We start from the raw sequence: 27,650 nt of genomic DNA, 5'->3' as shown, positions 1-27,650 counted from the left end.
GCTGGCCCTTTAGAGGAGGTGAGAGCAGTGGCCACCATTCTCAAATTTAGGCACCACCGAGAATCTCCTAGAAAGCCTGTTGGACTGCGTCCCGTGGCAGGTGCAGCTGGGCTGGCCAGGCGCCTGAGAACCGTGCGTCATGCAGATCTGGGCGACAGGAGCCCGACGCCCGACTTGCCACCTAATCTTCCGCCTGGTGCTGGGAACATGGCCTCCTGGGCCGCTCAGTTCCAGTCAAGACCCCACAGGCGGGTCCCCTCTTCCTGAGCTTCAGGAGGAAAGCCCGGGGCTGTGAGCTAGCCTGAGGGCCGTGGTGGCCAGTCCAGCACTGAGATGGGAAGCAGCAGTTGGCCAGGCCCAGGCACACGCTGCCTGTGAGCAGAGGGGAGTCCACGGGCAGGAGGCAGGATGGACTCTCAGAGTTCCCAACTAGGACGGTGGAACAGCGGAGGGAGACAACACGTGCGGTGACGCGCACTCTGCGTTAGGAGGCACAACCAAACCCGCGGAGGGCAGGGCTCGTGCAGGACACGCCATTGTGGCACACCGTCCGTGGCCAGGGAGCGCCTCCTTCACAGCGGGAAACCAGCCTGCCAGGCGGGACTCCCCCGCCCGGCAATGGCCAGGCTCGGCTCAGGTTCCGGCACTGGCTCTCACTTCTGAATGGGTCACACAGCCTGCCACAGCCGTGGACCGGGGCGGCTCACCAACCAGGCCGAGAGCAGCCCGCTCTAGACCAGCGCAGCCAGGAGGGCTCTGCCCAGTCGCGCAACTCAGGAAGGACACAGATGAACAGCTGAGCTCCAGGGAACCCTGTTTACAGACACAGGTGCCGTGCTGGGTGAGATGGCTGAGGCCTGCTGTCTGCCGTCCTAGGCCACGACTGCCCACTGTCCAAAACCACACCTGCCCGCTGTCCTAGGCCACGCCTGCCCGCTGTCCTAGGCCACGCCTGCCCGCTCTACTAGACCACGCCTGCCCACTGTCCTAGGCCACGCCTGCCCACTGTCCTGGGCCACGCCTGCCCACTGTCCTAGGCCACGCCTGCCCACTGACCTAGGCCACCTCTGCCCACTGTCCTAGGCCACACCTGCCCACTGTCCTAGGCCACATCTGCCCACTGTCCTAGACCACATCTGCCCACTGTCCTAGACCATATCTGCCCACTTCCTAGACCACACCTGCCTGCTGTCCTAGACCACACCTGCCTGCTGTCCTAGGCCACGCCTGCCTGCTGTCTTAGGCCACGCCTGCCCATTGTCCTAGGCCACGCCTACCCACTATCCAAAACCACACCTGCCCACTGTCCTAGACCACGCCTGCTCGCTGTCCTAGGCCACATCTGCCCACTGTCCTAGACCACATCTGCCCACTTCCTAGACCACACCTGCCTGCTGTCCTAGACCACACCTGCCTGCTGTCCTAGGCCACGCCTGCCTGCTGTCTTAGGCCACGCCTGCCCATTGTCCTAGGCCACGCCTACCCACTATCCAAAACCACACCTGCCCGCTGTCCTAGACCACATCTGCTCACTGTCCAAAACCACACCTGCCTGCTGTCCTAGGCCACGCCTGCCCATTGTACTAGGCCACGCTCACCCACTGTCCTAGGTCATGCCTGTCCACTCTCCTAGGCCACGCCTGCCCGCTGTCCTAGGCTAAGACTGCCCGCTATCCTAGGCTATGACTGCCTGCTGTCCTAGGCCACGTCCGCCCGATGTCCTAGGCCACACCTGCACACTGTCCAAGGACACACCTGCCTACTCTCCTAGGCCAGGTCTGCTTGCTGTCCTAGGCCACGCCCACCCGCTGTCCTAGGCCACGCCTGGCCACTCTCCTAGGCCACACCCACCCACTGTCCTAGGCCACGCCCGCCCACTCTCCTAGGCCACGCCCGCCCACTCTCCTAGGCCACACGCGCCTGCTGTCCTAGGCCACGGCTCAGCAGACCCTTAACGTGCAGGGCAGTCACCCAGGGTCCCGAGGAAATGAGAGTCGCACTTCTGATGGCTTTCAAGCTGAGGTCCTCCCTGCCGGTCCACAGCCCGCTCCTGAGTGGCAAGGGCCCACACTCTTCTGTGGCCAGGTGTGCCCTCGGGTACAGCAGGGCTTCCCTGAGCTTCGGAAGGCGACACCTGTCAGCAGGTGCATGCCTTCCTCTGCTTTAAAGGGATCATTACAGGAGGGGTGGCAAGGGTGAGCTAGGCCCAGGTCACTGCTCCAAGGAGACCTGCCGCCTTCCCACAGGAGGGAGGCAAGGGTGAGCTAGGCCCGGGTCACTGCTCCAAGGAGACCTGCCGCCTTCCCACAGGAGAGAGGCAAGGGTGAGCTAGGCCCAGGTCACTGCTCCAAGGAGACCTGCTGCCTTCCCACAGGAGGGGTGGCAAGGGTGAGCTAGGCCCGGGTCACTGCTCCAAGGAGACCTGCCGCCTTCCCACAGGAGGGGTGGCAAGGGTGAGCTAGGCCCGGGTCACTGCTCCAAGGAGACCTGCCGCCTTCCCACAGGAGGGAGGCAAGGGCGAGCTAGGCCCAGGTCACTGCTCCAAGGAGACCTGCCGCCTTCCCACAGGAGGGAGGCAAGGGCGAGCAAGGCCCAGGTCACTGCTCCAAGGAGACCTGCCGCCTTCCCACAGGAGGGGTGGCAAGGGTGAGCTAGGCCCGGGTCACTGCTCCAAGGAGACCTGCCGCCTTCCCACAGGAGGGGTGGCAAGGGTGAGCTAGGCCCGGGTCACTGCTCCAAGGAGACCTGCCGCCTTCCCACAGGAGGGGTGGCAAGGGTGAGCTAGGCCCAGGTCACTGCTCCAAGGAGACCTGCCGCCTTCCCACAGGAGGGTGGCAAGGGTGAGCTAGGCCCGGGTCACTGCTCCAAGGAGACCTGCCGCCTTCCCACAGGAGGGGTGGCAAGGGTGAGCTAGGCCCGGGTCACTGCTCCAAGGAGACCTGCCGCCTTCCCACAGGAGGGGTGGCAAGGGTGAGCTAGGCCCGGGTCACTGCTCCAAGGAGACCTGCCGCCTTCCCACAGGAGGGAGGCAAGGGTGAGCTAGGCCCGGGTCACTGCTCCAAGGAGACCTGCCGCCTTCCCACAGGAGGGAGGCAAGGGTGAGCAAGGCCCAGGTCACTGCTCCAAGGAGACCTGCCCCCTTCCTACAGGAGGGGTGGCAAGGGTGAGCTAGGCCCGGGTCACTGCTCCAAGGAGACCTGCCGCCTTCCTACAGGAGGGGTGGCAAGGGTGAGCTAGGCCCAGGTCACTGCTCCAAGGAGACCTGCTGCCTTCCCACAGGAGGGGTGGCAAGGGTGAGCTAGGCCCGGGTCACTGCTCCAAGGAGACCTGCTGCCTTCCCACAGGAGGGAGGCAAGGGTGAGCTAGGCCCGGGTCACTGCTCCAAGGAGACCTGCCGCCTTCCCACAGGAGGGTGGCAAGGGTGAGCTAGGCCCGGGTCACTGCTCCAAGGAGACCTGCCGCCTTCCTACAGGAGGGGTGGCAAGGGTGAGCTAGGCCCGGGTCACTGCTCCAAGGAGACCTGCCGCCTTCCTACAGGAGGGGTGGCAAGGGTGAGCTAGGCCCGGGTCACTGCTCCAAGGAGACTCCCGTGAGTCGCCCACCAGGAGGCGAGCATGGGAGGTGTGGTGAAGCTCCAGGTGGATGCTGCTCTGCTCCTGCCCCCAGGCCTCTGGGCAGTGGGGTGGACAGGGAGGGGTCTGCTCAGGAAGACCCCCGACCCGGCTCTGACACACGCAGGGATGTGTGGGGACGTGGGCAGGGACGTGTGGGGACACGGGCAGAGAGCGAGCAACTAAGAAACCAAGATAAGCTGCGAGGGAAGTGATCGGCTGGGGCTCCTGCCCGCTGGCCCGGAAGCCCGATGTGTGTGCTGGCCGAGCTCAGCGTCCCAAGGCCTCCAGGGTGGAGGGAGTTCCTCAGGGTTCCATGGAAGCAGAGAAGACACCCAGGCAGGTTCACCGAGGTCCTGAGTGCAAAGAGGCACCCCCAAATTAGGGGGCAGTTGCAGTGTAAACTGTTCAGGCGGACAAGACCCTTTCTTGCTAAAGGTCTGTGGTAAGCAACCACCTGCCAGGACACGGAGGAAGCAGCGGAGAGAGAGGCAGCCACAGGCGTGACCGGCAGGGTCCACATGCCAGCCCCAGCCCCAGCCCCAGCCTCAATGGTCTGGCGCTGCTCTCCTCCAACCGCTCTGAGTGATGAACCCGTGGCACCTCAGGCCCATCCTTTCTGCTTCTTGGCCCAGAGAGAGACACCACTGAGACCGTGCCAGGTGTTCGTTCCACACGACACACCCGCTCCCTCAGGAGCGCCACTGCCCACCGCCACGCCCAGCTCTACGGCAGAAGCCTGGCAGGACCTGCATTGCCAGCGCCACCCACTTCCTGTCCGGCTGATGGCTGGGTGGGTTCTGCTGGGGCAGCCGTCCTGCAGTCTGAAGAACCAGTCCTGGTCTCGGGGGCGTGGAGGAGAAGTTCCTGTAGTTCTTCTAAAAACACTCCTTGCAAACAACTAAGAAGCTTTCTAAGAACTGAGAAACGTGCCATTTCTACTTAGAGCCTTCAACTTTTTAAATGCTCTATTTGCTCTAATTAGTTACACATGACGGTAGAAGCCCTTTGGCACATCATACGTGGATGGAGCTTAGCTTCTCATTCATCTGGCTGCACGTGATGTAGAACACACAGGTCATGTGACCACGTGTGCACAGGGGGTTACGATGTCTGACTCATTCTATCCCTCCTACCCATACGCCTTCCCTTCCCTCCGTCTAGTCCAAAGTGCCACCATTCTCCCCGCTATTGTGAATTAGCATCTGTATATCAGAGAGAACATTCAGCCTTTCTGAACCTTCACCTTTTAAACCAGGAATTACCTCCTCCTCGGGAAGTGTCCACCAGACACTGCGACAATTCAGGAAAGGACCTATTTACAATAATAAGCCAGGCACCACAGATCTTCTCAAGGCGGTAGCATTAAGGGAACAAATCCAAACCTCAGCTCTTCTAACAACCGTGCTTCTAACCTACCTGGCGGCCTCGCTTCTCCTTAGCAGTCTAGAGAGCCTCTACGACAGCACCCATAAGTGATCGGGAGCACACACGGACTGGACACGGCCCCTCGTTCACCCCAAGTCTCTCAGATCCTTGAATCTCTTACCATGGAACAAAAGGCGAGGGGCTGAAGTCTGCATCTTGAGGGGCACAGAGCAAGCCCTGGCCCCAGAGTGCTCCGGGGAGCACGTCACCGAGGAGAGGGAAGCGTCTCTGGTCTGCTCGGGATGCTGTGCCGGGTGCGTGCTGTGAGATGCAGCGTCCCGTGCTGGGCACACAGTGCAGCCGCCAGGACGTGGCCCCTGCTGAGGAGGGCCTGCTGGGAAATGGAGGGCGCAGGGACCACGTGGACATCCATGAGCCCCCAACAGAGGCCTCTGTCAGCAGGAGGAAGGCCAGGAGGGTGGCTTCCTCCTCACTTGGGCGGTGGCCGTCCCATGGAGGACACACGCGTTACCACCTGTATGCCTCAGCAGTAAGGGGCTGGGGGTGGCTCAGGGGTAGAGCGTGTGCCTAGCGTGTGAGGCCCTAGGCTAGATTTTCAGCAACCCCCGCCCCAAAAGAAGAAAGGTGGAACCTTCTAAGTGAGACAGAGACCGCGTCGCAGGCTGCGGACTCGAGCAGACCAGCTGCCGTCTTCTTAGACGGTCAGTGGACGGTCTCCACAGAGAAGGCTGCCCGCAACCCACCCCTCGACTCTCATCAAGGCCTGTGTTCCAGCAGGATGTGACAACAGGAACCCGGGTGGTCACCACACTCCTGCCAGAAGCCCACCCGCTGGGGGCACAGCAGCCAGCACAGGAGCATGTGCTGAAACGGGTCTGGCTCTGCTAACACAAAGCCGGTGGGCCAAGGTGCACATGGCCGCCCGTGGCCTCACCCCACTGACAGACACGAGGGAAGGCCTGAGCCGTGTCCTGTAGAACACTGGAACTAACTAAGCCCACTAAGCTACCATTACAGAAGCAGGACCTGCCAGCAGGACAGACCCTAAAGCGGCCGTGTGACTGTCACCAGTGGGACGCTGCCTTTGCCTTGTATCTGGGTTCACCCTATAAAGGGCTTCCCCTCACGTCCCCCCATGGAGCCCCAGTACCACCTCTGGTTTGGAGATGTCAAACTCACAAACTGCTGTTTGTTCAAATAAACTCTCTGGAATTTTATCTCAGTTTATCTTTAAACAGCCCCATGCCTCTGATCTAACTGTGAACTAAGAGAAAAAGATGACCTTCTGTTTATGGTTCATATACTCTAACCGTACAATAATTTTAAAACATGAGGCATTTGGCACATATTAATCCCAAAACATACTTATTAAAATTTATACTATTTGCATAAAACTAATACTGAAACTAGGGCATGCAGCATTACCGCTCTAGCCTGAGATTCTGAGGACTTCGGAGTACACGCCAAGTGAGCCGGCGTCCCCTCAAACTTATGCCAAGTGATATTTTGTGGCTCTTTCAAATGTGACTCTGCCCTCTTCATGGAAGTGCGTCTCCTTGGTGGTCTGAGTGGAGAGTTATTGCGAGTCAGCGAATCATTTTTACCTTCCCTCAACTCTGAGCAGCACGTGTACTGACACTGATCATAGGCGCCTGTTTGGCCCCCTCTTTCCTGCAGACAGATGTGCATGACACGGACAGATGTCTACGTCTCAGAAACGACAAAGAAGGAAACACTCATAACACACAAACTGAAGTTTTCTCTGTGCCTCGGGAAGGTTTGCCAAGCTGGTATTCAACAGAGCTGCAGGTATGGTCTCCACGTCTGCTGAGCAGGCACAGCAGAAGATGTCTAGAGAGTGCATCCAAAGGCCTGGTGAACGCGTGACACCTCCCCAGCCCGAGAGCAGGCGTCCCGCTGCACACGCCCCGCGGGTGCCTATCATGGCAGGACGTGAGGGTCCCCAAGCTCCTGCAGATACAGAGTGTCCAGAGGTGGTGCGAGTGGACTATCAGCAGATTAATCCACTTGACTGTCCTAGCTGGGTGGTACCTGTAGGCAGGTGGGCTGTGGCTGGAGGCAGTGGGTCCCTGGGGACATGGCTTTGGGGTCCACAATGTGTTTGTGGTGAGCAGAGCTCTCTCTGCTTCCTGAGCCCTCCGTGAGTTGGGCAGCTTTCCTCCGCCATGCCCCTCCGCCTCCGTGGGCCACAGCATCGAGGCCAACCCTCTACAGACCTCTGAAACTGTGAGCGGAAGCCCACGTCTCCTCCCCTAAGCAGCTCCTGTGGGCGTGCTGGTCACAGTGAGGACACGCTGACCAAAACCTCGACTGCAGCTGACAAGGGACAGGAGGAGGGCTCAGGTCCTAAGGCAGCGTTCAGATCACGCTCAGACCAGGTGGGACAGATCCCCGCTCCTGGGTGAGGGCAGCGGCCACCTTCCAGGGAACGCAGACGGGGAAGGGCGGGGAGTGCAGAGCACCTTAGGGGAGCTGGCCCCACCCAGTCCACCTCTGGACCTGGTGGAAAGCCTCACGGGCACGCTTCCTTCATGAGGAGCCGGCAAAGTGTGTGCTCTCCACGTGCAGGTTAGACTCCAACAACACCATCAGCACCACGCGCGCTGCGGTGCACCTGACTCAACAACCCTGTAAGTGCCCACTGTTCCACCGCTGCACAAATGAGGGAAACTGAGGCACTCGGAGGTTACGTAACGCATCCAAGGCCCACTCCACGAAGTGGGACGGCAGGAAAACCCAGGCAGAGCGGCAGCAGAGCCCCCGAGGGACGCCCTCCTCAGCCCAGGCTAGGTGTGTGGGCAGCACCATGCCACTCCCTCGCCACCGGCCCTGAGAACTGGGCCCCAGAGGCAGCAGATGGAGGTCGGAGCAAGTCGGGCCAGCGGTCCTCTGCCCTGCTCTCCACAGCCCTGCTCACAGCCCCTGCTCATTCCTGACGCCTGGGAGCGAAGCCAGAGCCACAAGCACAAGGGAACGCAGAGCGGGCAGACGCGAAGGTGAAGGAAGGCGCTCGCCAAGGGTCTCCCCAGAAAGGCGTTCGAGCCCTCCCGGGCTCCCCCCTACGTCCTCTTCCCTGCCTGAGATTTCAGGAGTGCGGGAGCTTAGGACTCTGCAGATGGAAAGGAGGAAGAGATCGGATCTCCCCTTGCACCAGCAGAACCCGCTCACGGAGGCGTCTGCTCTCCAGTCAGCCTGCAGACGAAGTCGCGGCGAGGTCTCCACGAGGCCCCTTGGCAGGACTGGCTGCAGGTGGGCTGCCTTGCTGCAGGCGGCTTGGCACGGGGGCTCCGTTCCACGTGTTAGAACAAAGCAGCAGCACCCTGGTGGAGATGCCTGTGTGAGGTCCAGGAGGAAACCAGCACGCGGGCGCAGGCTGGAACGCACTGCTCTGTGGCCGACACCATCCGTGCAAATGTGTCCACGAGGAGTAGTTTTCTGGAATGATCTGTGCTTTACAGGATCAATAGGATCATGTTGACCTGGGACGAGTAGCTGTTACTATCAGTTCATTTAAGTCCAACACTAACAGGCCTTTTGTGATTTTCGGGATATGCACCTGACGAGTCCTCACACCTAGCGCGAGATCGATACTGCGGAGGCAATTAGCTCTGGCTCTTGGGAGCCTCTGCTTCTGGGCAGGTGCACGGCTTCCGCCTGATATAAGTACTGCCGGAGCTCCATCAGCCTCCCCGCGAAGCCAGCTCCTCTGTCCCGTTTCTGACGCCTCCGGATGGCGTGAAGCGGCGCCAGGTGAAAACTCCACCACAGCTCCGTGCTTTCTAACGGCTCTAGACCTCAAGACTCGGACGCACACGGGGAGAAGCTCTGTGCTTCGTTTTCCTGATACAGCACGAGGGAAATAAAAGCGCTCTCACATCCCATGCGAGTCGACAGAGTTCAAATACTCGAAGACGCTCCACGAGCTGCAGCCAGCACTTCAGAGGACGTCCTCACAACGGCAACGACAACACCGCTCTGCCGCGGACCCGTCCCCACCCCCTGTCCTCTTACAAAATTAAAATTCCAGATCCTCTGCCCAGGAGATCTCAAAGAAAACCCTCTGACCGTCCTGGGAGACCCGTCCCCGCAGGGCGCTGCAGTTCAGTGGATGCTGAACGCCCAGTACTTACAGCCATCGTCCCCTGGGCCTTGAGGCTGAGGCAGCAGGAGGAGCCGTGTGTCAGGTCCACGGTTTCTACAGATTTAAACTCGTTTTGGAATCTCTGGGAGGAAAACGATTCCTCCCTCAGAAAGAAGCAGGAGGGAGGGTCAGGGAATCAATAAAGGCTGCGGGCGGCGGGTGCCCCTCCTCGCCCATGGGAAGAGCCACAAGACAGAAAGGCCTTCCTCTGCAAACACGCTGCACAAGGTGGGTGACCTTGGACTTCAGGACGCTCCACCTCCGACCCCAAGGAGAAGGGAAGGGAGCAGCTAACAGCACTTACCACTTACTGTCACTCAGAAGAGAGGAAACCGGTGAGCCGCCCTCAGACAGCACCCACCATGAAGAACGTGAGAGGCACGCAGGAGTGCCACCAACAGAAACCCCCACGCGCGGGAACCCCAGCGGGCTGCTGCGGGCTGCTCACGGATGGGGAGCTTCCACCTCAGCTTCACACTGCGTTTCCTACAAACACCCAGCTCCGGGGCCAGCGATGTGGCTCAGTGGTGGAGCGCTTGCCCAGCACGCATGAGGCACTGGGTTCAATTCTCAGCACCAGATATAAATAAATAAATAAAATAAAAGGTCCATCGACAACTAAAAAATGTTTAAAAAAGTTAAAAACCTAACTCTGGTACTGTTTTCATTCATGATTCTCTGGGGACAGATCAGATAGTTTAGTAACAATTTAGTAGATGCCCTAACAATATTGAGATGTCCAATGCTTGTGGCATATATCAACCTCACAGTCCTGTTAAGAGGATTAAATGCAAACACGTATCAGACACTCAAAAAACTGTCGGCGTGGTATGTACAGAGCATCCCCCAAACTGCTGAGCGGAGTTGAAATAAAGCAAACTGGTGCTGAACGCGTTGCTAAGCTGACTGGGTATCCGAGTGCCTGCAGTCACCTACCGTGGGTGCAGCTACCAGTTCTAGGTGAGAGAGAGAAGGAAGCAGCGCTGGACGGGAAACCACCTGCGGCCCTGCTGGACTTTGAGAATGTGATGCTAACTGAAAGGTCGAGACGGAGCCGAGAGCCCCGAGCAGGAGCCGTCACATCCCGCAGGCACACACGGTCACACCTGCTGTACTGGTACAGCGCTGAACCCTCTCCAGGCCAGGCAGGCACAGGACCAGGGGCTGTGGTGTATGTGCGTCGCCCGCCCGGGATTTAGGCCAGCAATGCTTCACTGGGTGACATGCTGTGTCTTATTTATGTCCATCCACCTCCCCAGCCTCCAAAACGAGGTCCTGGGGCCGCGCACCAGCCTTTCACCCACGCAGAGAGCTCGATCCACGAGTGTGGCACGGCAGAGTCTGGGCTCCCGCTTGCGGCAAAGCCCACGTGCCTGTCCCTGGGCAGCAGCAGGAACCAGCCTGCTCTCCGCCGTCGCCTGAGAGACGGGTTACCTTGGGATCCGAGGTGAGCAGTTTGAAAGCTTGGTACACTTGAGTTTCCTTCACCCCACCGCCAAGATCCAGGAAGTTGGCTGGCCTGCCGCCGTTGAGGAAGATGATGTCGCAGGTGGCCATGGCGAGTCCCGCGCCGTTCACTGCCGGACACAAAGGAGACAGGAGGTGCTCAGAGAGGACGAGGCCCGGGGCTGCGCCCCAGCGTCCACAGGAGAGCCGCCACTCCCGGCCCACGCCCGCCTGAGGGGCTCCGCTCCACCAGGTAAGTGCAGGCAAGCCTGTGATGCAGACTCAGGAGAGGACTTCAAAGTGGGAACAGGACCACGTGGGGAGAGGGAGGTCCAGGTAGGAGGCAGGGAGGAAGGAGGAGCCAGAGTGGAGGCGGTCAGGCACTCCAGAGGTCCAGGGGCTGGAGAGAGGCGGGGAGCCCCTCCCACCCTGCCTGCAAGAATGTGCCTCTCACAAGGGCTCCCTAGGAGGCAGCCCTGGGTCCCGAAGGCCGACCCCACAGCGCTCTGCCCCTCCTCTGCCAATCGCTGCAGCAAGGGTCGCCACAACCCGCTCCTTAAGACAGCGCCCACATTGGGCGACCTTTTAGCAGTCTTTCTGAAGCAAGCAAGTAAAGGGTTTTAACATTGAAATTCTTATTTCCAGAGCTAAGTATTATTGATCAATTGCATTTCTTAGCTTAATTATGTGTAATTGCTTTCCTCAGGTTAGAAAGAAAAAAGAAGAAAGGAAGGGGGAGGGGGAGGGGGAGAGGGAAGGGGGATGGAGAAGAGGATGGAGGGAGGGAGGGGGGATGGAGGGGGGGAGGAGGGAAGGACAGAGGCAGGGTCAACTTCCTGAACCCTCAAGGTAAAAGGCCTTCACTTTTTCTGACCCTTGAATTCCCCTGACAAGCCTAAGACTGTGACTAATTTAATTAAGCCTCGGGCAACTAAGATAAAATGGTTTACACAGGATCTTGGAGCAATCTGAAACCTGTGAATGGGAGCTCTGGAGGCTGCTCCTAGGTCCATTCGGGAACATTCCTGCAGAGGCTGCAGAGACTCTGCATCCAATTTGCTCCCAACACACACTATCTTCCCCGCTCCAAGTGCCGACAAACACCGGCAGCACATGAGCTTATCGGGATCCGACTCTGAGAGATCGGCCACGTTATGGTGACTGCCCCAGCACAGAGCCAGCGCTTCGGGGTCACTGGTAAGCGGGTGTCATCTTCTACTGTACTGAACAGCAAACCATGGGAAGAGGTCGCTTCAGTTCTGAATGCAGGGACACTGTTGGTTTAATGAGCAGCAAATCTTTTTCCATTTTAATTCCATTAAGATGAAGACCTCAGTTTCCAGAGCAACGAATTGTTTCTACTAGAAACACGGTCTTGTGCAATTAAGTCAGGAGTGTGTAAATCTCCACACGGTGAGCTGTGCAGAGTAACTGAGAGGTACTGCCTCTCTACAGACCCATCCTGAGCTACGCTGAATAAGCCACTTCCACTGAGAAGGAAGCAGGTCCTGTTAACAAGCTGTCATTCGGTTACCACGGAAGCTGGGAGGGTCTTCTTCCTTTGAAACAGCAATTTTGTTTTGAACCCGAATCTCCCTAAGGGTCCCAGCACAGCGGCACTGAGTCCTGGGGCAAAGGCTGTTTCACCAATTCACCAATCCAAGTGCAGGCGGGTGCTCGGGTCCGTGATTCTCCACCAGGGAGGCTGTGCACCAGCTTGGGCTGTGCCTTTCACCACGGAGCTGGGTAGGAATACGAGCACGCGGGAAAACGGCTGACCTCAGCCCTGGGGCAGCCTGTCCAGCACAGAAACACCCACACCTCGGGAGCGCCAGGCTGAGAAGCCTGCTCTAGGCCAGTGGGCGCTGACCAAGGAGAGCTTTCCCTGGGGGGCGGGTTCTGGGGTCAAACCCAGGACCTCTCTCGGGACTGACCAGTGCTCCCCTGGCTGTAGCCACAGCCCTCAAAATGAACTCTGAGAAGACTGCATGGCTCCCTAAGACGCCTGCCTGCAGAAGCTCCGCGCTTACCTGCTCTTGGCAACCAATACCCGAGAACTCTGGGCTGCTGAATTCCGTCAGAATCCAGCAAACACTCTGCCGACCCGGGTGCTCACCAAAGCAGGCGATGTTCCCGTCCAGCCCGATGTACTTCAGGTCGTAGCGGGCAGCTTCGTTCTCGATGGGCTCGTTCTCCGACTTGTCGTCCATGGCAAAGATGTCCTTCTGTCGGAACTCGGCATTGTCGTCGAAGTTAATCTTGGCGTCAAAGCAGACAACTAATGAAGAGAAGAGAGGCATGCTGAGTGTCCACCGGGGACCTGCGCGTCAGCCCTGGGGGCCGGCAGACGAGCGGTAAGCCAGACGCTGCCGCCCTCGGGCACAGGCAGGGAGGCTGCTGCGGCTTCTGAACTCAAACCCTGGGGCCAGGGACAACGGGGCACTGCCCTCAAGGGCCTGAGTTCCAGACCCACTGGTCTCTGTCCCAGCGGCGCCCACAGAGGCTGCCATCACCCAGGGCGGCCCCTGGTGGGCTCGGCCCACACGGCTGGGCTCTCATGTTCGCTGGGTGTTGCATCTTATGCCTCGCCGGCCGAGCCCCCCTTCTGATCCTCCAGCTGGAAGAGGTGAGAAGCAAAGTCACCATTCTGTCCTCCCAATCCTCTTCTGACGTGGTGAATTTCTATCAGTGCGCTCCTTTAGGGAAAGGACATCGGGCCAGAATACATGATTCTTTATTTGATCGTCAACGCTCGACTTTCTCCGTATTGAATTTTTTGAATAAAAGTTGAAGGCACTCGTGTGCACAACAGGACGTGTCGGTGGCTACACACGTGACTTAAGTGGCTAGGCGGACACGGGGACACATTTTCCTTCTCAGTTTCTTCCCTCTCTGGGAGCACCTGAAACCCACGCTCTCTGCCATCTCCAGGGCGCATCACTAACCCTGACCTTGGCGGACATCACCCAGTTCCTCCCTGGGTCTCAGTTTTCCCCATCTGAACAATGGGAGCGGCCACCCCAGGCCCCTGACCTTCAGCTCCCAGGTCAGCAGGGCCACTCTGACTCCTGCCTTGACCTACAGACACCAGGACAGACGGTCCAGCCCAGGCCAGGCCCCCAGGCACCCACAGCCCACTCACACCCTCTGCCGCTGCAGCACCCCCAGGCCTGGTGCAAGGGCTCCGGACACAGCGAGACTCCCTGCACCGCGGGCACGGACTCCCGGCACAGTCCCGATCTGCAGAGGCCTCTGTGTGGAGCTGCGGGCCGGCAGCAGTGGGTGGGCGGGCGTGTACACAGGGTCCCAACGCCTTGGCTGCTTTCGCGAGCACAGAGTACGGTGAGATCCCGCCATCTTACCAGATTCTACTTAACTCTGACACTGACTGGCAGCCAGATTTGAGCGAGTCCAGTGTCTCTGTCCCGGCACTGCTGAGGGTACCAGCCCTTGAAGGAGGAAGAGCTACCTGGCCCGTCCCACTGGAAGGCAGAGGCTGCCGCTGCGGAGTCTAATGGCCTCCTAGGAATGCACCCTGCATTCTGGCGTCCCTGGGGCCATTCTGGCATCCCTGGGTCAGCCCCGAGGGAGAGGGCTTCCCGAGGCTCTCCCTACCAGGGATCCAAGCACTACGTGCTGACGTCTGCCAAAACCTGACAGACGAAACCCAGACCGGGACTCACTTAGGGGAGCACTGACCGACAGGAGAGAACCCTGTGGGAGCCGCGTCCACTCGCGTCCCCCATCTTGCCAGAACGCCCACCACTCTGCCCACACAGAGCACTTGCGGTGAATGAGTAATTACCTTCCAGAACACTGAAATCGTAATGACAGAACCCCATAATTACCAAAGGAACTGGCCAAAGTCTCCGCTTGCTACAACGGCATTTTCTCAGCAGTTAATGACCGGTATAATAATCAATAGAAAAGCAACTTCATTCTTGGCTTTCCAGCGGGTTTATAAATACATTCTAATTAATTTATTAGTAATTTCGGCTCCTCCATTACTCACTGGCAAGACTACTTGTAACTGACACCTTCAAAATGAATGGTCAAAGGCTATCAAATTGACTTTCCAAGTGAAGAGTTTCAAATAAAAGAATTCTTGGTCAAGATCAATAAGCCAGTAAATCAAAACAGTTCCAAGCTAATCTCTGCCCCTTACAAAGACAACTGCACGGACTGCTTGGGAGAGATAATTAATGGATATGCATGCAAAGCTCAGAAGGCAGGCTGCACTCACTGCCTGCAAAGCCAGGCCACACCGACCGCTGTCCTGCAGCAGGTGGGTGGAGGATCACGGCCCCAGCACAAAAGCAGCTCACTGGAGGACCATCCCAGGGATACGCCTGCCTGGTCAGCAGCCTCCAGGGTCCTGGCCAGCTGCTCCCTCCCCGAAGAGGAAACCAAGAGGCATAATTAGGTGGGTACACACATATCCAGGTGGAGACTTGGGAGACAAAAGGGGAGTAAAAGACAACAGTGCCCCGTTAGGGCCCAGCTCTTCGGTTGGGGCACCCTCAGACATGAGTTTGTTACACCTGTGTAGTATTCTTAGGCTGTGCTACTGCAATTTGTGAATTAAGAAATGTAACTTAGTCTTCACCCCCATTTCTTAGCAGAGATCTAAGATGCACGTCCTTCCGGGGAAGAGTTGAAGGACTGGTCTAGGGGAGCTTCGGTGACAATACTGGTCTGCAGCCCAGCAACACGAGCCCTGAATCCCTGGAATTTCCAGGGGGAGAGCAGGAGATCTCTTGACCTGCAGAGGCAATCTCTGGCGGCATGAGGATGGGACCAGGCTGGGGTTTGAGTTAGGGAGGGCACAGGGCGGGAGGTGAGTGGATAATGGATCATTCGTATGGGATGAAGCCCATAAGAACCCAGGACAGGGTTTGAATAGCTTCCGTCAAGGGGCACAAGAAGGTGCAGGGAAGGCTGCTGGACTGGGTGCACAGGAGGCACCTCACCCCTCATGCCACACCCTGTCCTTCTCAGGGGGTCACAAGACCCCCACTCAGTAACAGGTTGGTCAGGGTACCAGAGATTAGATTTGTGATTGGATTCTTAAGTAAGGAGAGGGAAGTCCTGTGAGACCAAGTCCTACCAGGTAGGACCTGACTCCACAGGTACATAGTGTTAGGACCAAGTCCTAGTAGGTGAGACCTGACTCCACAGGTAGACAGTGTCAGGACTGAGCCCCAGCAGGTGAGACCTGACTCCACAGGTAGACAGTGTCAGGACTGAGCCCTAGCAGGTGAGACCTGACTCCATAGGTAGACAGTGTCAGGACTGAGCCCTAGCAGGTGAGACCTGACTCCACAGGTACATATACAGTGTCAGGACTGAGCCCCAGCAGGTGAGACCTGACTCCACAGATAGACAGTGTCAGGACTGAGCCCTAGCAGGTGAGACCTGACTCCACAGTGTCAGAACTGAGCCCCAGCAGGTGAGACCTGACTCCACAGGTACATACACAGTATCAGGATTGAGCCCTAGCAGGTGAGACCTGACTCCACAGGTAGACAGTGTCAGGACTGAGCCCTAGCAGGTGAGACCTGACTCCACAGTGTCAGAACTGAGCCCCAGCAGGTGAGACCTGACTCCACAGTACATACACAGTGTCAGGACTGAGCCCTAGCAGGTGAGACCTGACTCCACAGGTACATACACAGTGTCAGGACTGAGCCCTAGCAGGTGAGACCTGACTCCACAGGTAGACAGTGTCAGGACTGAGCCCCAGCAGGTGAGACCTGACTCCACAGGTACATACAGTGTCAGAACTGAGCCCTAGCAGGTAGGACCTGACTCCACAGGTACATACACAGTGTCAGAACTGAGCCCTAGCAGGTGAGACCTGACTCCACAGGTACATACACAGTGTCAGGATTGAGCCCTAGCAGGTGAGACCTGACTCCACAGGTGGACAGTGTCAGGACTGAGCCCTAGCAGGTGAGACCTGACTCCACAGGTAGACAGTGTCAGAACTGAGCCCTAGCAGGTGAGACCTGACTCCACAGTGTCAGAACTGAGCCCTAGCAGGTGAGACCTGACTCCACAGGTACATACACAGTGTCAGGACTGAGCCCTAGCAGGTGAGACCTGACTCCACAGGTACATACACAGTGTCAGGATTGAGCCCTAGCAGGTGAGACCTGACTCCACAGGTAGACAGTGTCAGGACTGAGCCCCAGCAGGTGAGACCTGACTCCACAGGTACATACAGTGTCAGAACTGAGCCCTAGCAGGTAGGACCTGACTCCACAGGTAAATACACAGTGTCAGAACTGAGCCCTAGCAGGTGAGACCTGACTCCACAGGTGCATACACAGTGTCAGGACTGAGCCCTAGCAGGTAGGACCTGACTCCACAGGTAGACAGTGTCAGGACTGAGCCCTAGCAGGTGAGACCTGACTCCACAGGTAGACAGTGTCAGAACTGAGCCCTAGCAGGTAGGACCTGACTCCACAGGTACATATACAGTGTCAGGACTGAGCCCTAGCAGGTGAGACCTGACTCCACAGGTAGACAGTGTCATGACTGAGCCCTAGCAGGTGAGACCTGACTCCACAGGTACATACACAGTGTCAGAACTGAGCCCTAGCAGGTGAGACCTGACTCCACAGGTACATACACAGTGTCAGGACTGAGCCCTAGCAGGTAGGACCTGACTCCACAGGTAGACAGTGTCAGGACTGAGCCCTAGCAGGTGAGACCTGACTCCACAGGTAGACAGTGTCAGGACTGAGCCCTAGCAGGTGAGACCTGACTCCACAGGTAGACAGTGTCAGGACTGAGCCCTAGCAGGTGAGACCTGACTCCACAGGTACATACACAGTGTCAGGACTGAGCCCTAGCAGGTGAGACCTGACTCCACAGGTACATACACAGTGTCAGGACTGAGCCCTAGCAGGTAGGACCTGACTCCACAGGTAGACAGTGTCAGGACTGAGCCCTAGCAGGTGAGACCTGACTCCACAGGTAGACAGTGTCAGGACTGAGCCCCAGCAGGTGAGACCTGACTCCACAGGTACATACAGTGTCAGAACTGAGCCCTAGCAGGTAGGACCTGACTCCACAGGTACATACACAGTGTCAGAACTGAGCCCTAGCAGGTGAGACCTGACTCCACAGGTACATACACAGTGTCAGGATTGAGCCCTAGCAGGTGAGACCTGACTCCACAGGTGGACAGTGTCAGGACTGAGCCCCAGCAGGTGAGACCTGACTCCACAGGTAGACAGTGTCAGAACTGAGCCCTAGCAGGTGAGACCTGACTCCACAGGTAGACAGTGTCAGGACTGAGCCCTAGCAGGTGAGACCTGACTCCACAGGTAGACAGTGTCAGAACTGAGCCCTAGCAGGTAGGACCTGACTCCACAGGTACATATACAGTGTCAGGACTGAGCCCTAGCAGGTGAGACCTGACTCCACAGGTACATACACAGTGTCAGGACTGAGCCCTAGCAGGTGAGACCTGACTCCACAGGTACATACACAGTGTCAGGACTGAGCCCTAGCAGGTGAGACCTGACTCCACAGGTACATACACAGTGTCAGGACTGAGCCCTAGCAGGTGAGACCTGACTCCACAGGTACATAGACAGTTCAGCTCTAAGTCACTAACTGGGGCCAGGGTTGGTCAGCATGGGAAGAGTCCATGTGTGCTGGCCATGGAAGTGTACTCATGAGGACGGTCCCGGGAGAAACGGGTTTGGATTTGCTATTAAACATAAAGAGCTTCCCTGCCTACTGCCTCCGTCTACAAAGCTGCACTACCCAAAGTCCTGACCTTGACCTTGACCATGTAAACAGCTGGTATGAACCAGCTCTGGTGCTTCCCTGCCAGCCAGCCTGGGCAGGAGACTTCCTGAAGCGGGTGAGCTCAACCATGCCAGTGTCTCCTGTTGCACGGTGCTGGTGGAAGCAGAGGCGGCTGGCAAAGCTCCCAGGCTCACCGTGAGCGGGTGTGCAGGGCTCAGGACTGCGGCCGCCTCTGGGTTGCAGACAGCCTTTGCTTTGCCCTAGGGCTTGCTATCATTACTGCGCATCTGCAGCACTCCCCACTCCCTCTCAGGAGAAATGACTCGGGACCATCCCATCCCCCAATAACCCTGGGCTTTTGTTTGGGGTAAACAGAAAAGAGTTTCAACTGGCGTTTTCATATGGGAGCCCTTTTGTGAATACATAAAGAATGGTCTCAAAGGAAGGATTTTAACAGCTGGCAATGCCAGCAGGCTGACAGAGAAGACATTTGGCTGAGAATCCTCAGCCAAACAGGCCTGTGACAACCCTCGAGTCACATGATACTTTTGCTCAAGGCCAAAGTGGTGAAAAGTTGGTAGAAGAAAAAGATCTGAGGGTCTAAGTGAAGGGTGGCAGGCAGGTCTCACAGACCGCCTGGAGCCTGTTTCTCTGGATAGCTTTACTGAGAAGCGGCCACACCACTCCTTCCACATGCCTGAGGTCTGTCTCCCCAGCACAGCAGCAAAGCAGTGTAGAAGAACAGAAGGGAAACTTCAGCAGTTTAAGGGCTGACAGGCTGCGGTTTTGCACTGACACATAGTAGCTCCGATTACTGACATTTAACTACAGAGGCTGCAGCTGCTAGCACGTAGCTGTAAGATGACCACAGCAGCAGCAGGGGACACAACACAGAAACAATGTCGCAGGAAAGAACAAGCCTCTTTGGGCTTCAGTGCAGTAAAAGTCCCCAGGCTGTTGACAAGCTTGTAGCCACATGAGGACTGCAGAAGGCACCCTCCCTTGCCTCGGAGGACCCACAACTTGCTGGTCTGTAACAAACACTGCTGCTCTGGGGCTCGGACTCTGGGAACTCTGATAACGTGGCTTCCAGACCTCCGTGTCCTGACCCTCCTTCCCGCTAGAGAACTGCAGGACCCCCTCTCAGCAGTGGCTGACCACTGCCGTAGCTACCACGCAGGCAACGGTGCCCCGCCTTCACCCACTGACGACAGAGCACACCACTGTCCTGTCTGTTGGAGGGAAGGCGATACTGGGTAAAGGAGGCTTTCAACTGCATGAAAATAAAAAGGTAAAGCAGAGCAGAGCTTCGAGAGCAGCTCTGACACACTTGTTTCCAAACGCCAGTCCTAGAACTGGCGTGCAGGAGCCAGCTGGTGACGGTGTCAGGCACGGGCAAGGAAGTGCACTTGCTCCTCGCCCCGGCTTCTCCCTTCAGAAAGCAGCAAGCCACCCAGTAAACGCAGAGGGGAGGCGAGAGCTGAGTTCAGACACGGAGATTCTGAACACCACGTTAATGAAGCCTCCATTCTACATAAAATTCATGTTGAACAAAGGCTATTCTGTATACAAAGCATAGAAAAAACACACCTATTAATATTTATAAAACAATTTTCACCATCAAAAGCACATTGTTACATGCTTGATAGATTATACAAATGAATTTTCCTTCCGAACAAATATCAAAGGACGCCATGGTTCTGGTATTCACAGGGGGTTTTGTTTGGTGGCGTGAGGTTCTGCGAGCTGCTAATTCAGCTCCCTCGATGGAGAACATAACTGGCAGTTAGAGGCCTCTGACCCCAGAATCTTAACAGAAGAATGTGCCACGGAGTTAAACAAAAGAGAAACACATTTCCAAGGGGAGACGTGCGCATAAAAGGAACGTGAAAACAGCAGGAAGTACGACTGTCATGATTGGTTTGAGAAATAATCTGTCTCCCGGCAATGGGCTCCCCTTGATTTGTGATAAATAACCATAATGTGCTATGGAAACAGGACGGGCTGAGATGGCCTTAAAGTGTTGACACTTTAGGACGAGCCCCACTTTCCGTTAACTATCAAAGTTCCAAGAGTTGAACACTTTCCAGAACTTTTCTTGAGTTGCTGCAAAAATAAAAAATAGAGAGGGGGCGAGAGGGGGCTGGGTAGGCAGAAAGCTGAAAATGTTCTTGAAAATAGTCTGTGTATAAAGAGAAGCGGAGAATCGCCCACCGACAACGTGGGCACCCGCAAGCACCGGGACGGGCAGCTATTTAGGGAAGCGGCCCCAAGGAAGGAGGAAAGTGGGTGTGCCCGCTGACTGCGGACTCCTTGGCCCCCATTCTCAAGGAATCCTGGCCACAGGGTCACCACTGCAGACATGAAGGGACCCGTGCTGCCCGAGGAAGAGGCAGGAATCCTCAGAAGGGCTGCGGGTGTGCGCCGGGGCCACACCCTGGTGTCAGGGCCATGGGCACCACAGGGACCCAGCAGCCTCCCTGGCCTCTGCTGCCAGGAGCCAAGAGCGCTGTCCCAAGCTGGGGCAACTAAACCTGTCCCCGACCTGGCCACATGTTCCCTGGGGGCCAATGACCATCCTGATAATCACAGGCTTTAAAGACACAGGCAGAGCCCGGAAGGTGGAAGAAATGGAACGCGACGTGAACTCCCACCGAGGCTGTGAGATCAGAAAGAGAAAGAATGGACGGACAGGTCAGGAGACACTTACGGGGAGCGGGAACTCTGGCCCTCGCACAGCCAGTTAGTGAATTAATTTGTTTCTGCAGCTGGACAAGCAAGGAATGCCATTGGCCTTCCCTGGGTCGTCACCTAACAGCTCACTGTGATTTCAGGAAGGCTGGTTCGCCCTGTGGGTTTGTGCCCTGCTTCCTGTGGGGGACAGATGTGGCCTGTGGGGCAGCTGGACCAGCCATGACGTGTCCCTCAGAACTGCACAGGGCTTACGTGGGGGCTGCCCACTGCAGAGGGCCAACCAAGGGAGAACAGAGGCAGGCAGGGCACTCCCCAGGCCACGCCTGTCCACACCTTAGGCTCCTAATGAGTAAAAGAAGAGCCTCCGAGCTCCCAAACAGAAGCCAGGCCATGGCCAGAGGCCTGTCCCCAGCGACCACTGAAATCCCAACCAGGATGTTCTAAACTAAGCTAAAGTTAGTGAAGTTGGGCTGGGGTTGTGGCTCAGGGGTAGAGCCCTTGCCTAGCACACGAGAGGCACTGGGTTCGCGTCTCAGCACTGCATATAAATACATAAAATACAGGTCCGTTGACAACTAAAAAATATACATATACACATACACATGTATACATATTTCTTGCATTTGGGTCACTAATAACCTTGGGGGAAGAGTTCTCAGATGGCAAGTCTTCCTCCACGTCAAACACAGCGCTGCTCAACTCCTCCTTCGTGAAGGGCTGCTTCAGGGCGCTGGACACGGCGAAGATCAACCTGGGCACGTGGCCATTAATCACCATTTCCTAATTGGGTTTAATCTGACTACTGCTCATTAGAGTTACAAACCAACACACTCATTTAATTGTGATTATAATTCAATAGCTGAACTTTTATGGTACAATGAACAAATTAATAGCCAAAGATAATTCTGCTCTTAAAAATATCATGTAAGGCTTCTGTTTTAATGAACTATATATAAAGAATGTGTTGTGTGATGATTCTTTCAAAAACCTCCAGCTTTTCTTTCTTAATAATCTGCAAGAAAACTTGGGACTTGCCGACACCCCCTGAGAATAGGCGCCCACCCCTGTTGCCAGACGCGGCCCGGCTGGGCACCGCACAGAGGCTGGGGAGCCGGGCTGTGCCTGCGTCCACCCACGCCCGGCTCGTCCTCGCTTGCTGCTTTTTCAGTGAAGCAGCCCGGCTGCTGGCGAAGCAGCACAAGACCCTGGTGGGCTCCCACGCCCCTCTACTCCTTGACTTCACCTCAGCCACGTGCTGATGAACTCTGACTGTCTGGCACGTGGGAACCGCGTGCTTGCTGGACAGAAGGGGCGGGCTGCAACCCCGGCTCAGGCCAGCTGCCCGCAACGGCCGGTTAGTGCTGCACTCCTGCACAGTGGGGACGCGGTCCCCGACTCCACAGGCTTGTGCACGGAGCAAGAACAGCGTGGAAAAGCTGGTCACAGAACCAGGCATTCGAGTTCAACAGTCCTGCCCGTCTCTTCTTCTCTATGTGAAAAACTCGTGTTTTACAGTCAGCCACATCAATTTCCAGAATATTTCTGAAGAACGGTAGTTGGTGTATGAATGTCCCAGCACAGATTTTTATCAGGCGGTCATCTGTGGGAAGACAAAGCTCCTGAACAGGAACTCTGACCCGTCCAGGTGTTACGGTTTGGATGTGAGGTGTCCCCCAAAAGCTCGGGCATGAGACAATGCAGGACTTAGAGGTGGAACTTTAGTTTGAGAGCCTTGACCTCACCAGTGGACTGATCTGCTGATAGGGAGTACCTGGGGGAGGCTGTGGGCAGCTGGGCCTGGCCGGGGGAGGCAGGTCACTGGGGTGTGCTGGGGGGTTTACATTTTGTCCCTGGTGAGCAGAGCTCTCCCTCTGCTCCCTGATGGCCAGGTCCCGAGCTGCCATCCCCCTCCACGCCCCTCAGCTACGACATTCTGTCTCACCTCGGGCCAGAGCAATGGAGCTCACAGTCTATGGACTGAGACCTCTGAAACTGTGAGCAAAAACACCTTCTCTTCCCCTGAGATGCTCCTGTTGGGGAGGCTGGTCCATCGACAGAGGAGCTGATTAAGGTGCCGGGATTCCTCCTGCCCTGCCTGAAGAGGCGCTCCCTCCCTTTCCTGGAGGTGAGGACTGACCGACGATGCGTCTGGCCTGGACGTCCACACAGTACACAGCCCACCTTGTTCTCACAACCATTCTGAGACAAATATCACTTTTACCTCTTTGTTTTAATAAAAGCATCTAGGCTTCTGCAGGTGAATGCCCAGGTCTACAGTCAGAACATGGTAGGTCCAGAATTTGTACCAGGACTCTGTGGATCGTGAGGACAAATTTTAACTTTTCTGAGTCTGACCACAGAATCTCCATTAGGAGAAAACACTGCAGATACCCTTGGTCTGCACATAGAGACTCATATGACGATTCAATAGCAAGTCCCTATTTACTGACTGCCCACAGCATGCCGGGCACGGGAGCGACACCTGGAAGACACGGCATGGATGTGCACTTTGGTATGTTGTCCTATCTACCTGCTGCCCTCTGCCCCCGCCAACTGCCCCACAGTCACAAGCCTCTGCTACCAAACCACTCAGCGCCAATCAGACCCTAACTGTACACAGGACACAGAGCAAAAGGGCAGATGCCCACATATAAGACAGCCAAGTAGGCTGCTCGGCACTTGGTGGGTAGGAGAAGCCTGCCCCCCAGGGGTGCCACCTCATACCCGAAGCAGAAGCCCTGAAGCAGGTAGGGCGAGGAAGCCCAGCTGCAGAGAGGCTGGGCTCCAGCATGATGTGCACGACATGGAACACCAGGGACTCGCACTCAGGACTGGGGGAACAGAGCATCAGGAGGTTCTGGCCTTGGAATAGCAGGTGCATTCACTATACGCGAGAGCAGTGCTCCCCACCCAGATCCTCATCCGAGACACAGCAGCAACAGGCTGGAGGAAGACATATGCACATGCATGTCTGTGTGTGCAGGATGTCTCACACATGTCGTGCCTGCACGCTTCTGTGTATGTACATGCACACCTGTGTTGCATGTGTCTGTGTGTGCATGTGTCTGTGTATGCATGTCTGCGTGTGTCTGTGTGCACATGCATATACACATGTCTGTATGCATGTCTGTGCACATGTGTATGCATGTCTGTGCACATCAGTGTGCACATTGTGCACGTGTCTGTGTATGCATGTCTGTGTATGCACATCTGTGTGCACATTGTGCACATGTCTGTGTATGCATGTCTGTGTATGCATGTCTGTGTGCACATCTGTGTGCACATTGTGCACGTGTCTGTGTATGCATGTCTGTGTATGCATGTCTGTGTGCACATCTGTGTGCACGTTGTGCACGTGTCTGTGTATGCATGTCTGTGTATGCATATCTGTGTGCACATCTGTGTGCACGTTGTGCACGTGTCTGTGTATGCATGTCTGTGTATGCATATCTGTGTGCACATCTGTGTGCACATTGTGCACGTGTCTGTGTATGCATGTCTGTGTATGCATGTCTGTGTGCACATCTGTGTGCACATTGTGCACGTGTCTGTGTATGCATGTCTGTGTATGCATGTCTGTGTGCACATCTGTATGCACATTGTGCACGTGTCTGTGTATGCACATAAAACAACACAGGTGGTGAAAACCTGCGCTGCGGTGGGGGTACATCTGAAACCTTGCAGGCGTCATATTACTGAAGGGGGAGGATGCAACTCAGCTGCTACTGCAGCCCCTGTGCGATTTAATTTGTAGTTCACATGAATAATTATAACACATTCACTTTTCTCCTCGTGCTTTTACCTTGTCCTTCTGGGGTCTCGCCAAAGGGATTCACTTCCACCTGAGTGGCATCGATCTTCAGGAAGAGGTTGTACAGCTTCCTAATCTGCTCTGCAGCCTAAATGTGAGCAAGTGAAACAGAATTAGCCCAAAGCAGTGAAAGAAAATGTATTTTGCTCGATTAGTGAAAATCTTAAAGACAGCAAATTATGTCTTCATTTTCAGTTATGTCTTGTGAAGGGAAAAACAGAAACGCACAATTATTTTAATTTCTACTGCTTTTCATTAGAAAGAATTACTCAACTTTCCTCCAGACAGAAGAAAGAGACCATTATCAAGAAAACAAAATATTTTCAGTGCAATTTGAAAACATGATTAATCTTTTTGTTGATTATCATGTCCCTATCAAACAAGTTAAGACTGCTATCTAAGATTGCTAAGCTGCAATCAGTAACAAACAGGCTCCATTTAAGCAAGTGTGCAGTGATTGTGAACCACGATGACTAGGTTTTCCTATTACACAAGAGTGAGACCACTATCACATTCATCAATCAAGTACAATTTCTGAGTGTCTGGTAGAAATTGTTGCAAGCCAGGAAGAGGGAAGTCTTAAACGGCACGGTCCCAGCACGGTTCAAACTCAACAGTTTGTCCTGAAGGCACAAACCACAAAGGGCAGGAATGTTCCAGGCTCCCCTAATCCGGCCCTGACTTCGCTTTCCGTCGCATGCTTGAAATTCACTCTTTCACTCTTTCTCAGCTGGCAATACTCCTGCCTGGTCCTGTAGGCTAACACCGGGAAGGCCAGGAGGTGGGAGAGGCCGTGGAGGAGCCAGCTCACTCTGGACAGCGCCACACACAACACGCGAGACTGCCGTCAAGGTCCCTGGCAGATGCCACCTGTTGCTGGCTTCCTTCATCTCCAGCCAGGGGCCCCTTGCCACCCTCTGCTCTTGGTGCCAGCCTGCATTATTTGCCCCTGGGCGCCTGTTGGCCCTTCCACATCTTATCCTGGCCGTTTTTTGAAGAAGTGTGGTGTGATAATGCACAGCACACCAAGTTCACCGCTGCAGCCACGGTTGAGCGTACATGAGTTCCAGGACTACGTCGGTGCACCCCCACACAGCTGGGCACCCTCTCTCTAGAACCTGCACCTCCCACGGACTCACCACACCCAGTGTAAAGTGTGGTGAAGACAGGCCCTGCCTCCTCAGGAATCCTGGTGGACCATGCTGCCCACACTAGTGTTGAAAGGGCTGGAGATGAACTGACCCTGGTGCAGAGCTGGGCTCTGGGCGGCTGGAGATGAACTGACCCTGGTGCAGAGCTGGGATCTGGGCGGCCATCAAGGAGGAACCCAGGATGGAATCCTAGTCTTTGCAAGAAGAGGGAGAGACCCAGGACACACCCACGCTCCCTGCCCCTTACCACATGATACCAAGCAACACCTCTGGACTCTGTCCCCACGAAGGCCCTCACGATGACACCCCAGGCCTCAGACCAGAACCATCAGCCCCAACAAACCTCTTTTCTTGTAGCTATCAAACCCCAGGCATGTGACACCAATGGACTAACGTGCCCCCTAACGAGCTCCCAGCCGCATTCCCTCCTGGTCTTGGTGGCCACGGTTCCACTTCCTGTCTCTGATGGGGACTCTTCTGGGCCCCTCATCTGTGGACCTACCCAGCATAGTCCTGCAGGGACCGGCTTATTTCTAAGCACGATGCCCTCAAGTCCGCACAAGCTCTGCATGGGGCAGAACCTTGCTCTTAAGGCCGATCCCACCTCCATGCCTTTGCCGTACGTGGTTCACCTGCTGGCCACAGCTGCACCCTGGGCTGGTGGCCTCAGAACCCCTCAAGTCTGTGTTCACCTGGCAGGAAGCCTGCACCCTCGGCCACTAAGGCCATGCAAGGACCCAGGGGCACAGCGCTGGGGGGCTGGGCTACGTCAGCTTCACATGCCATGGGCTGGGCTGACACACCTCTCGGTGGGATCTGCAAGGGGACCCCGGTAAGATGTCTTGTTTCAGAGATGATGGTCCAAATGGCTGCCAGCGTGCCAATGTGTGATGTCAGGACACAGGGTCCACGGCCAGCTGAGTGAGTTCCCCTGCCTTCCTTGTGTTCAAGCTACACGTAAGCTGACCGCAGTGAAAGGAACCACCCGCAGGTCAACATGCAGCCGGTGACCCTGCCGTCCGGAAAGCTTCTCTCCTACCCAGGCATGCATTTTAGGTTGTTGGTTGAGCAATTTAAAATTTAAATCCCTAAAACCAAATGCATATGAAGGCAACCTCACCAAGCTTCAAGTCTTGCAACATACCTTTTGGGGACAGGGGTCCACTGCAGGGGTGGAGAGGGGTGGGGGGGGACCCTCTGGGACAGGGTTCCACTGATGGGAACTCTTGAGATACTGTCAGTGTCCAGTCACATCCAAGCTTCCCGTGGCTTTAGTTGTTTCAATAAATTTTTGCCAAAATGAATTTTAGGCAGGAAACGGGTATCTTGGTAGTTTTATGAGGGAGAGATTTATCATCTTTATTTTTGTTATCATTAATAAATCACAGCTCAGAGGCAATAAGTGTGAATCACAGGAAACAGCAGTCATGTCATCAGACAATCATTTTATGTCATTCATTCATGAGTGAGGGGTCTGCAAATGTCTAAGCCACGCCCCAGACCAAAACTGAGTGACCTTCCAAGTCACGCTGGGTCTGCGGGCTCCTAATCACCTTTTCCTTAGCAAGGATGCATGACTGATGGCCGATAGGGGCTCCCCAGCTTTGACCCTGGCCTTCACT

At 56.0% G+C, this 27,650-nt stretch overlaps 1 protein-coding gene across 2 annotated transcripts in view; it reads right to left on the bottom strand.

Moving 5' to 3' along the window:
- The window catches only part of Suclg2 (succinate-CoA ligase GDP-forming subunit beta), a 204,990-nt gene that overhangs the window by 52,157 nt on the left and 125,183 nt on the right, over positions 1 to 27,650 (bottom strand). For both annotated transcript variants that reach the window (XM_047535047.1, XM_047535048.1), the window contains exons 7-9: positions 24,869 to 24,965; positions 12,725 to 12,886; positions 10,597 to 10,739 (exon numbers count right to left, since the gene is read on the bottom strand). In XM_047535047.1, the coding sequence (XP_047391003.1) occupies positions 10,597 to 10,739; positions 12,725 to 12,886; positions 24,869 to 24,965 (402 nt within the window). The remainder of the gene's footprint in view (positions 1 to 10,596; positions 10,740 to 12,724; positions 12,887 to 24,868; positions 24,966 to 27,650) is intronic.

Source organism: Sciurus carolinensis, chromosome 19 (assembly GCF_902686445.1).
Source record: "Sciurus carolinensis chromosome 19, mSciCar1.2, whole genome shotgun sequence".
Lineage (NCBI taxonomy): Eukaryota > Metazoa > Chordata > Mammalia > Rodentia > Sciuridae > Sciurus > Sciurus carolinensis.
The sequence above is the reverse complement of the archived record's forward strand: the minus strand, read 5'-3'. Positions and strand labels throughout refer to the sequence as shown.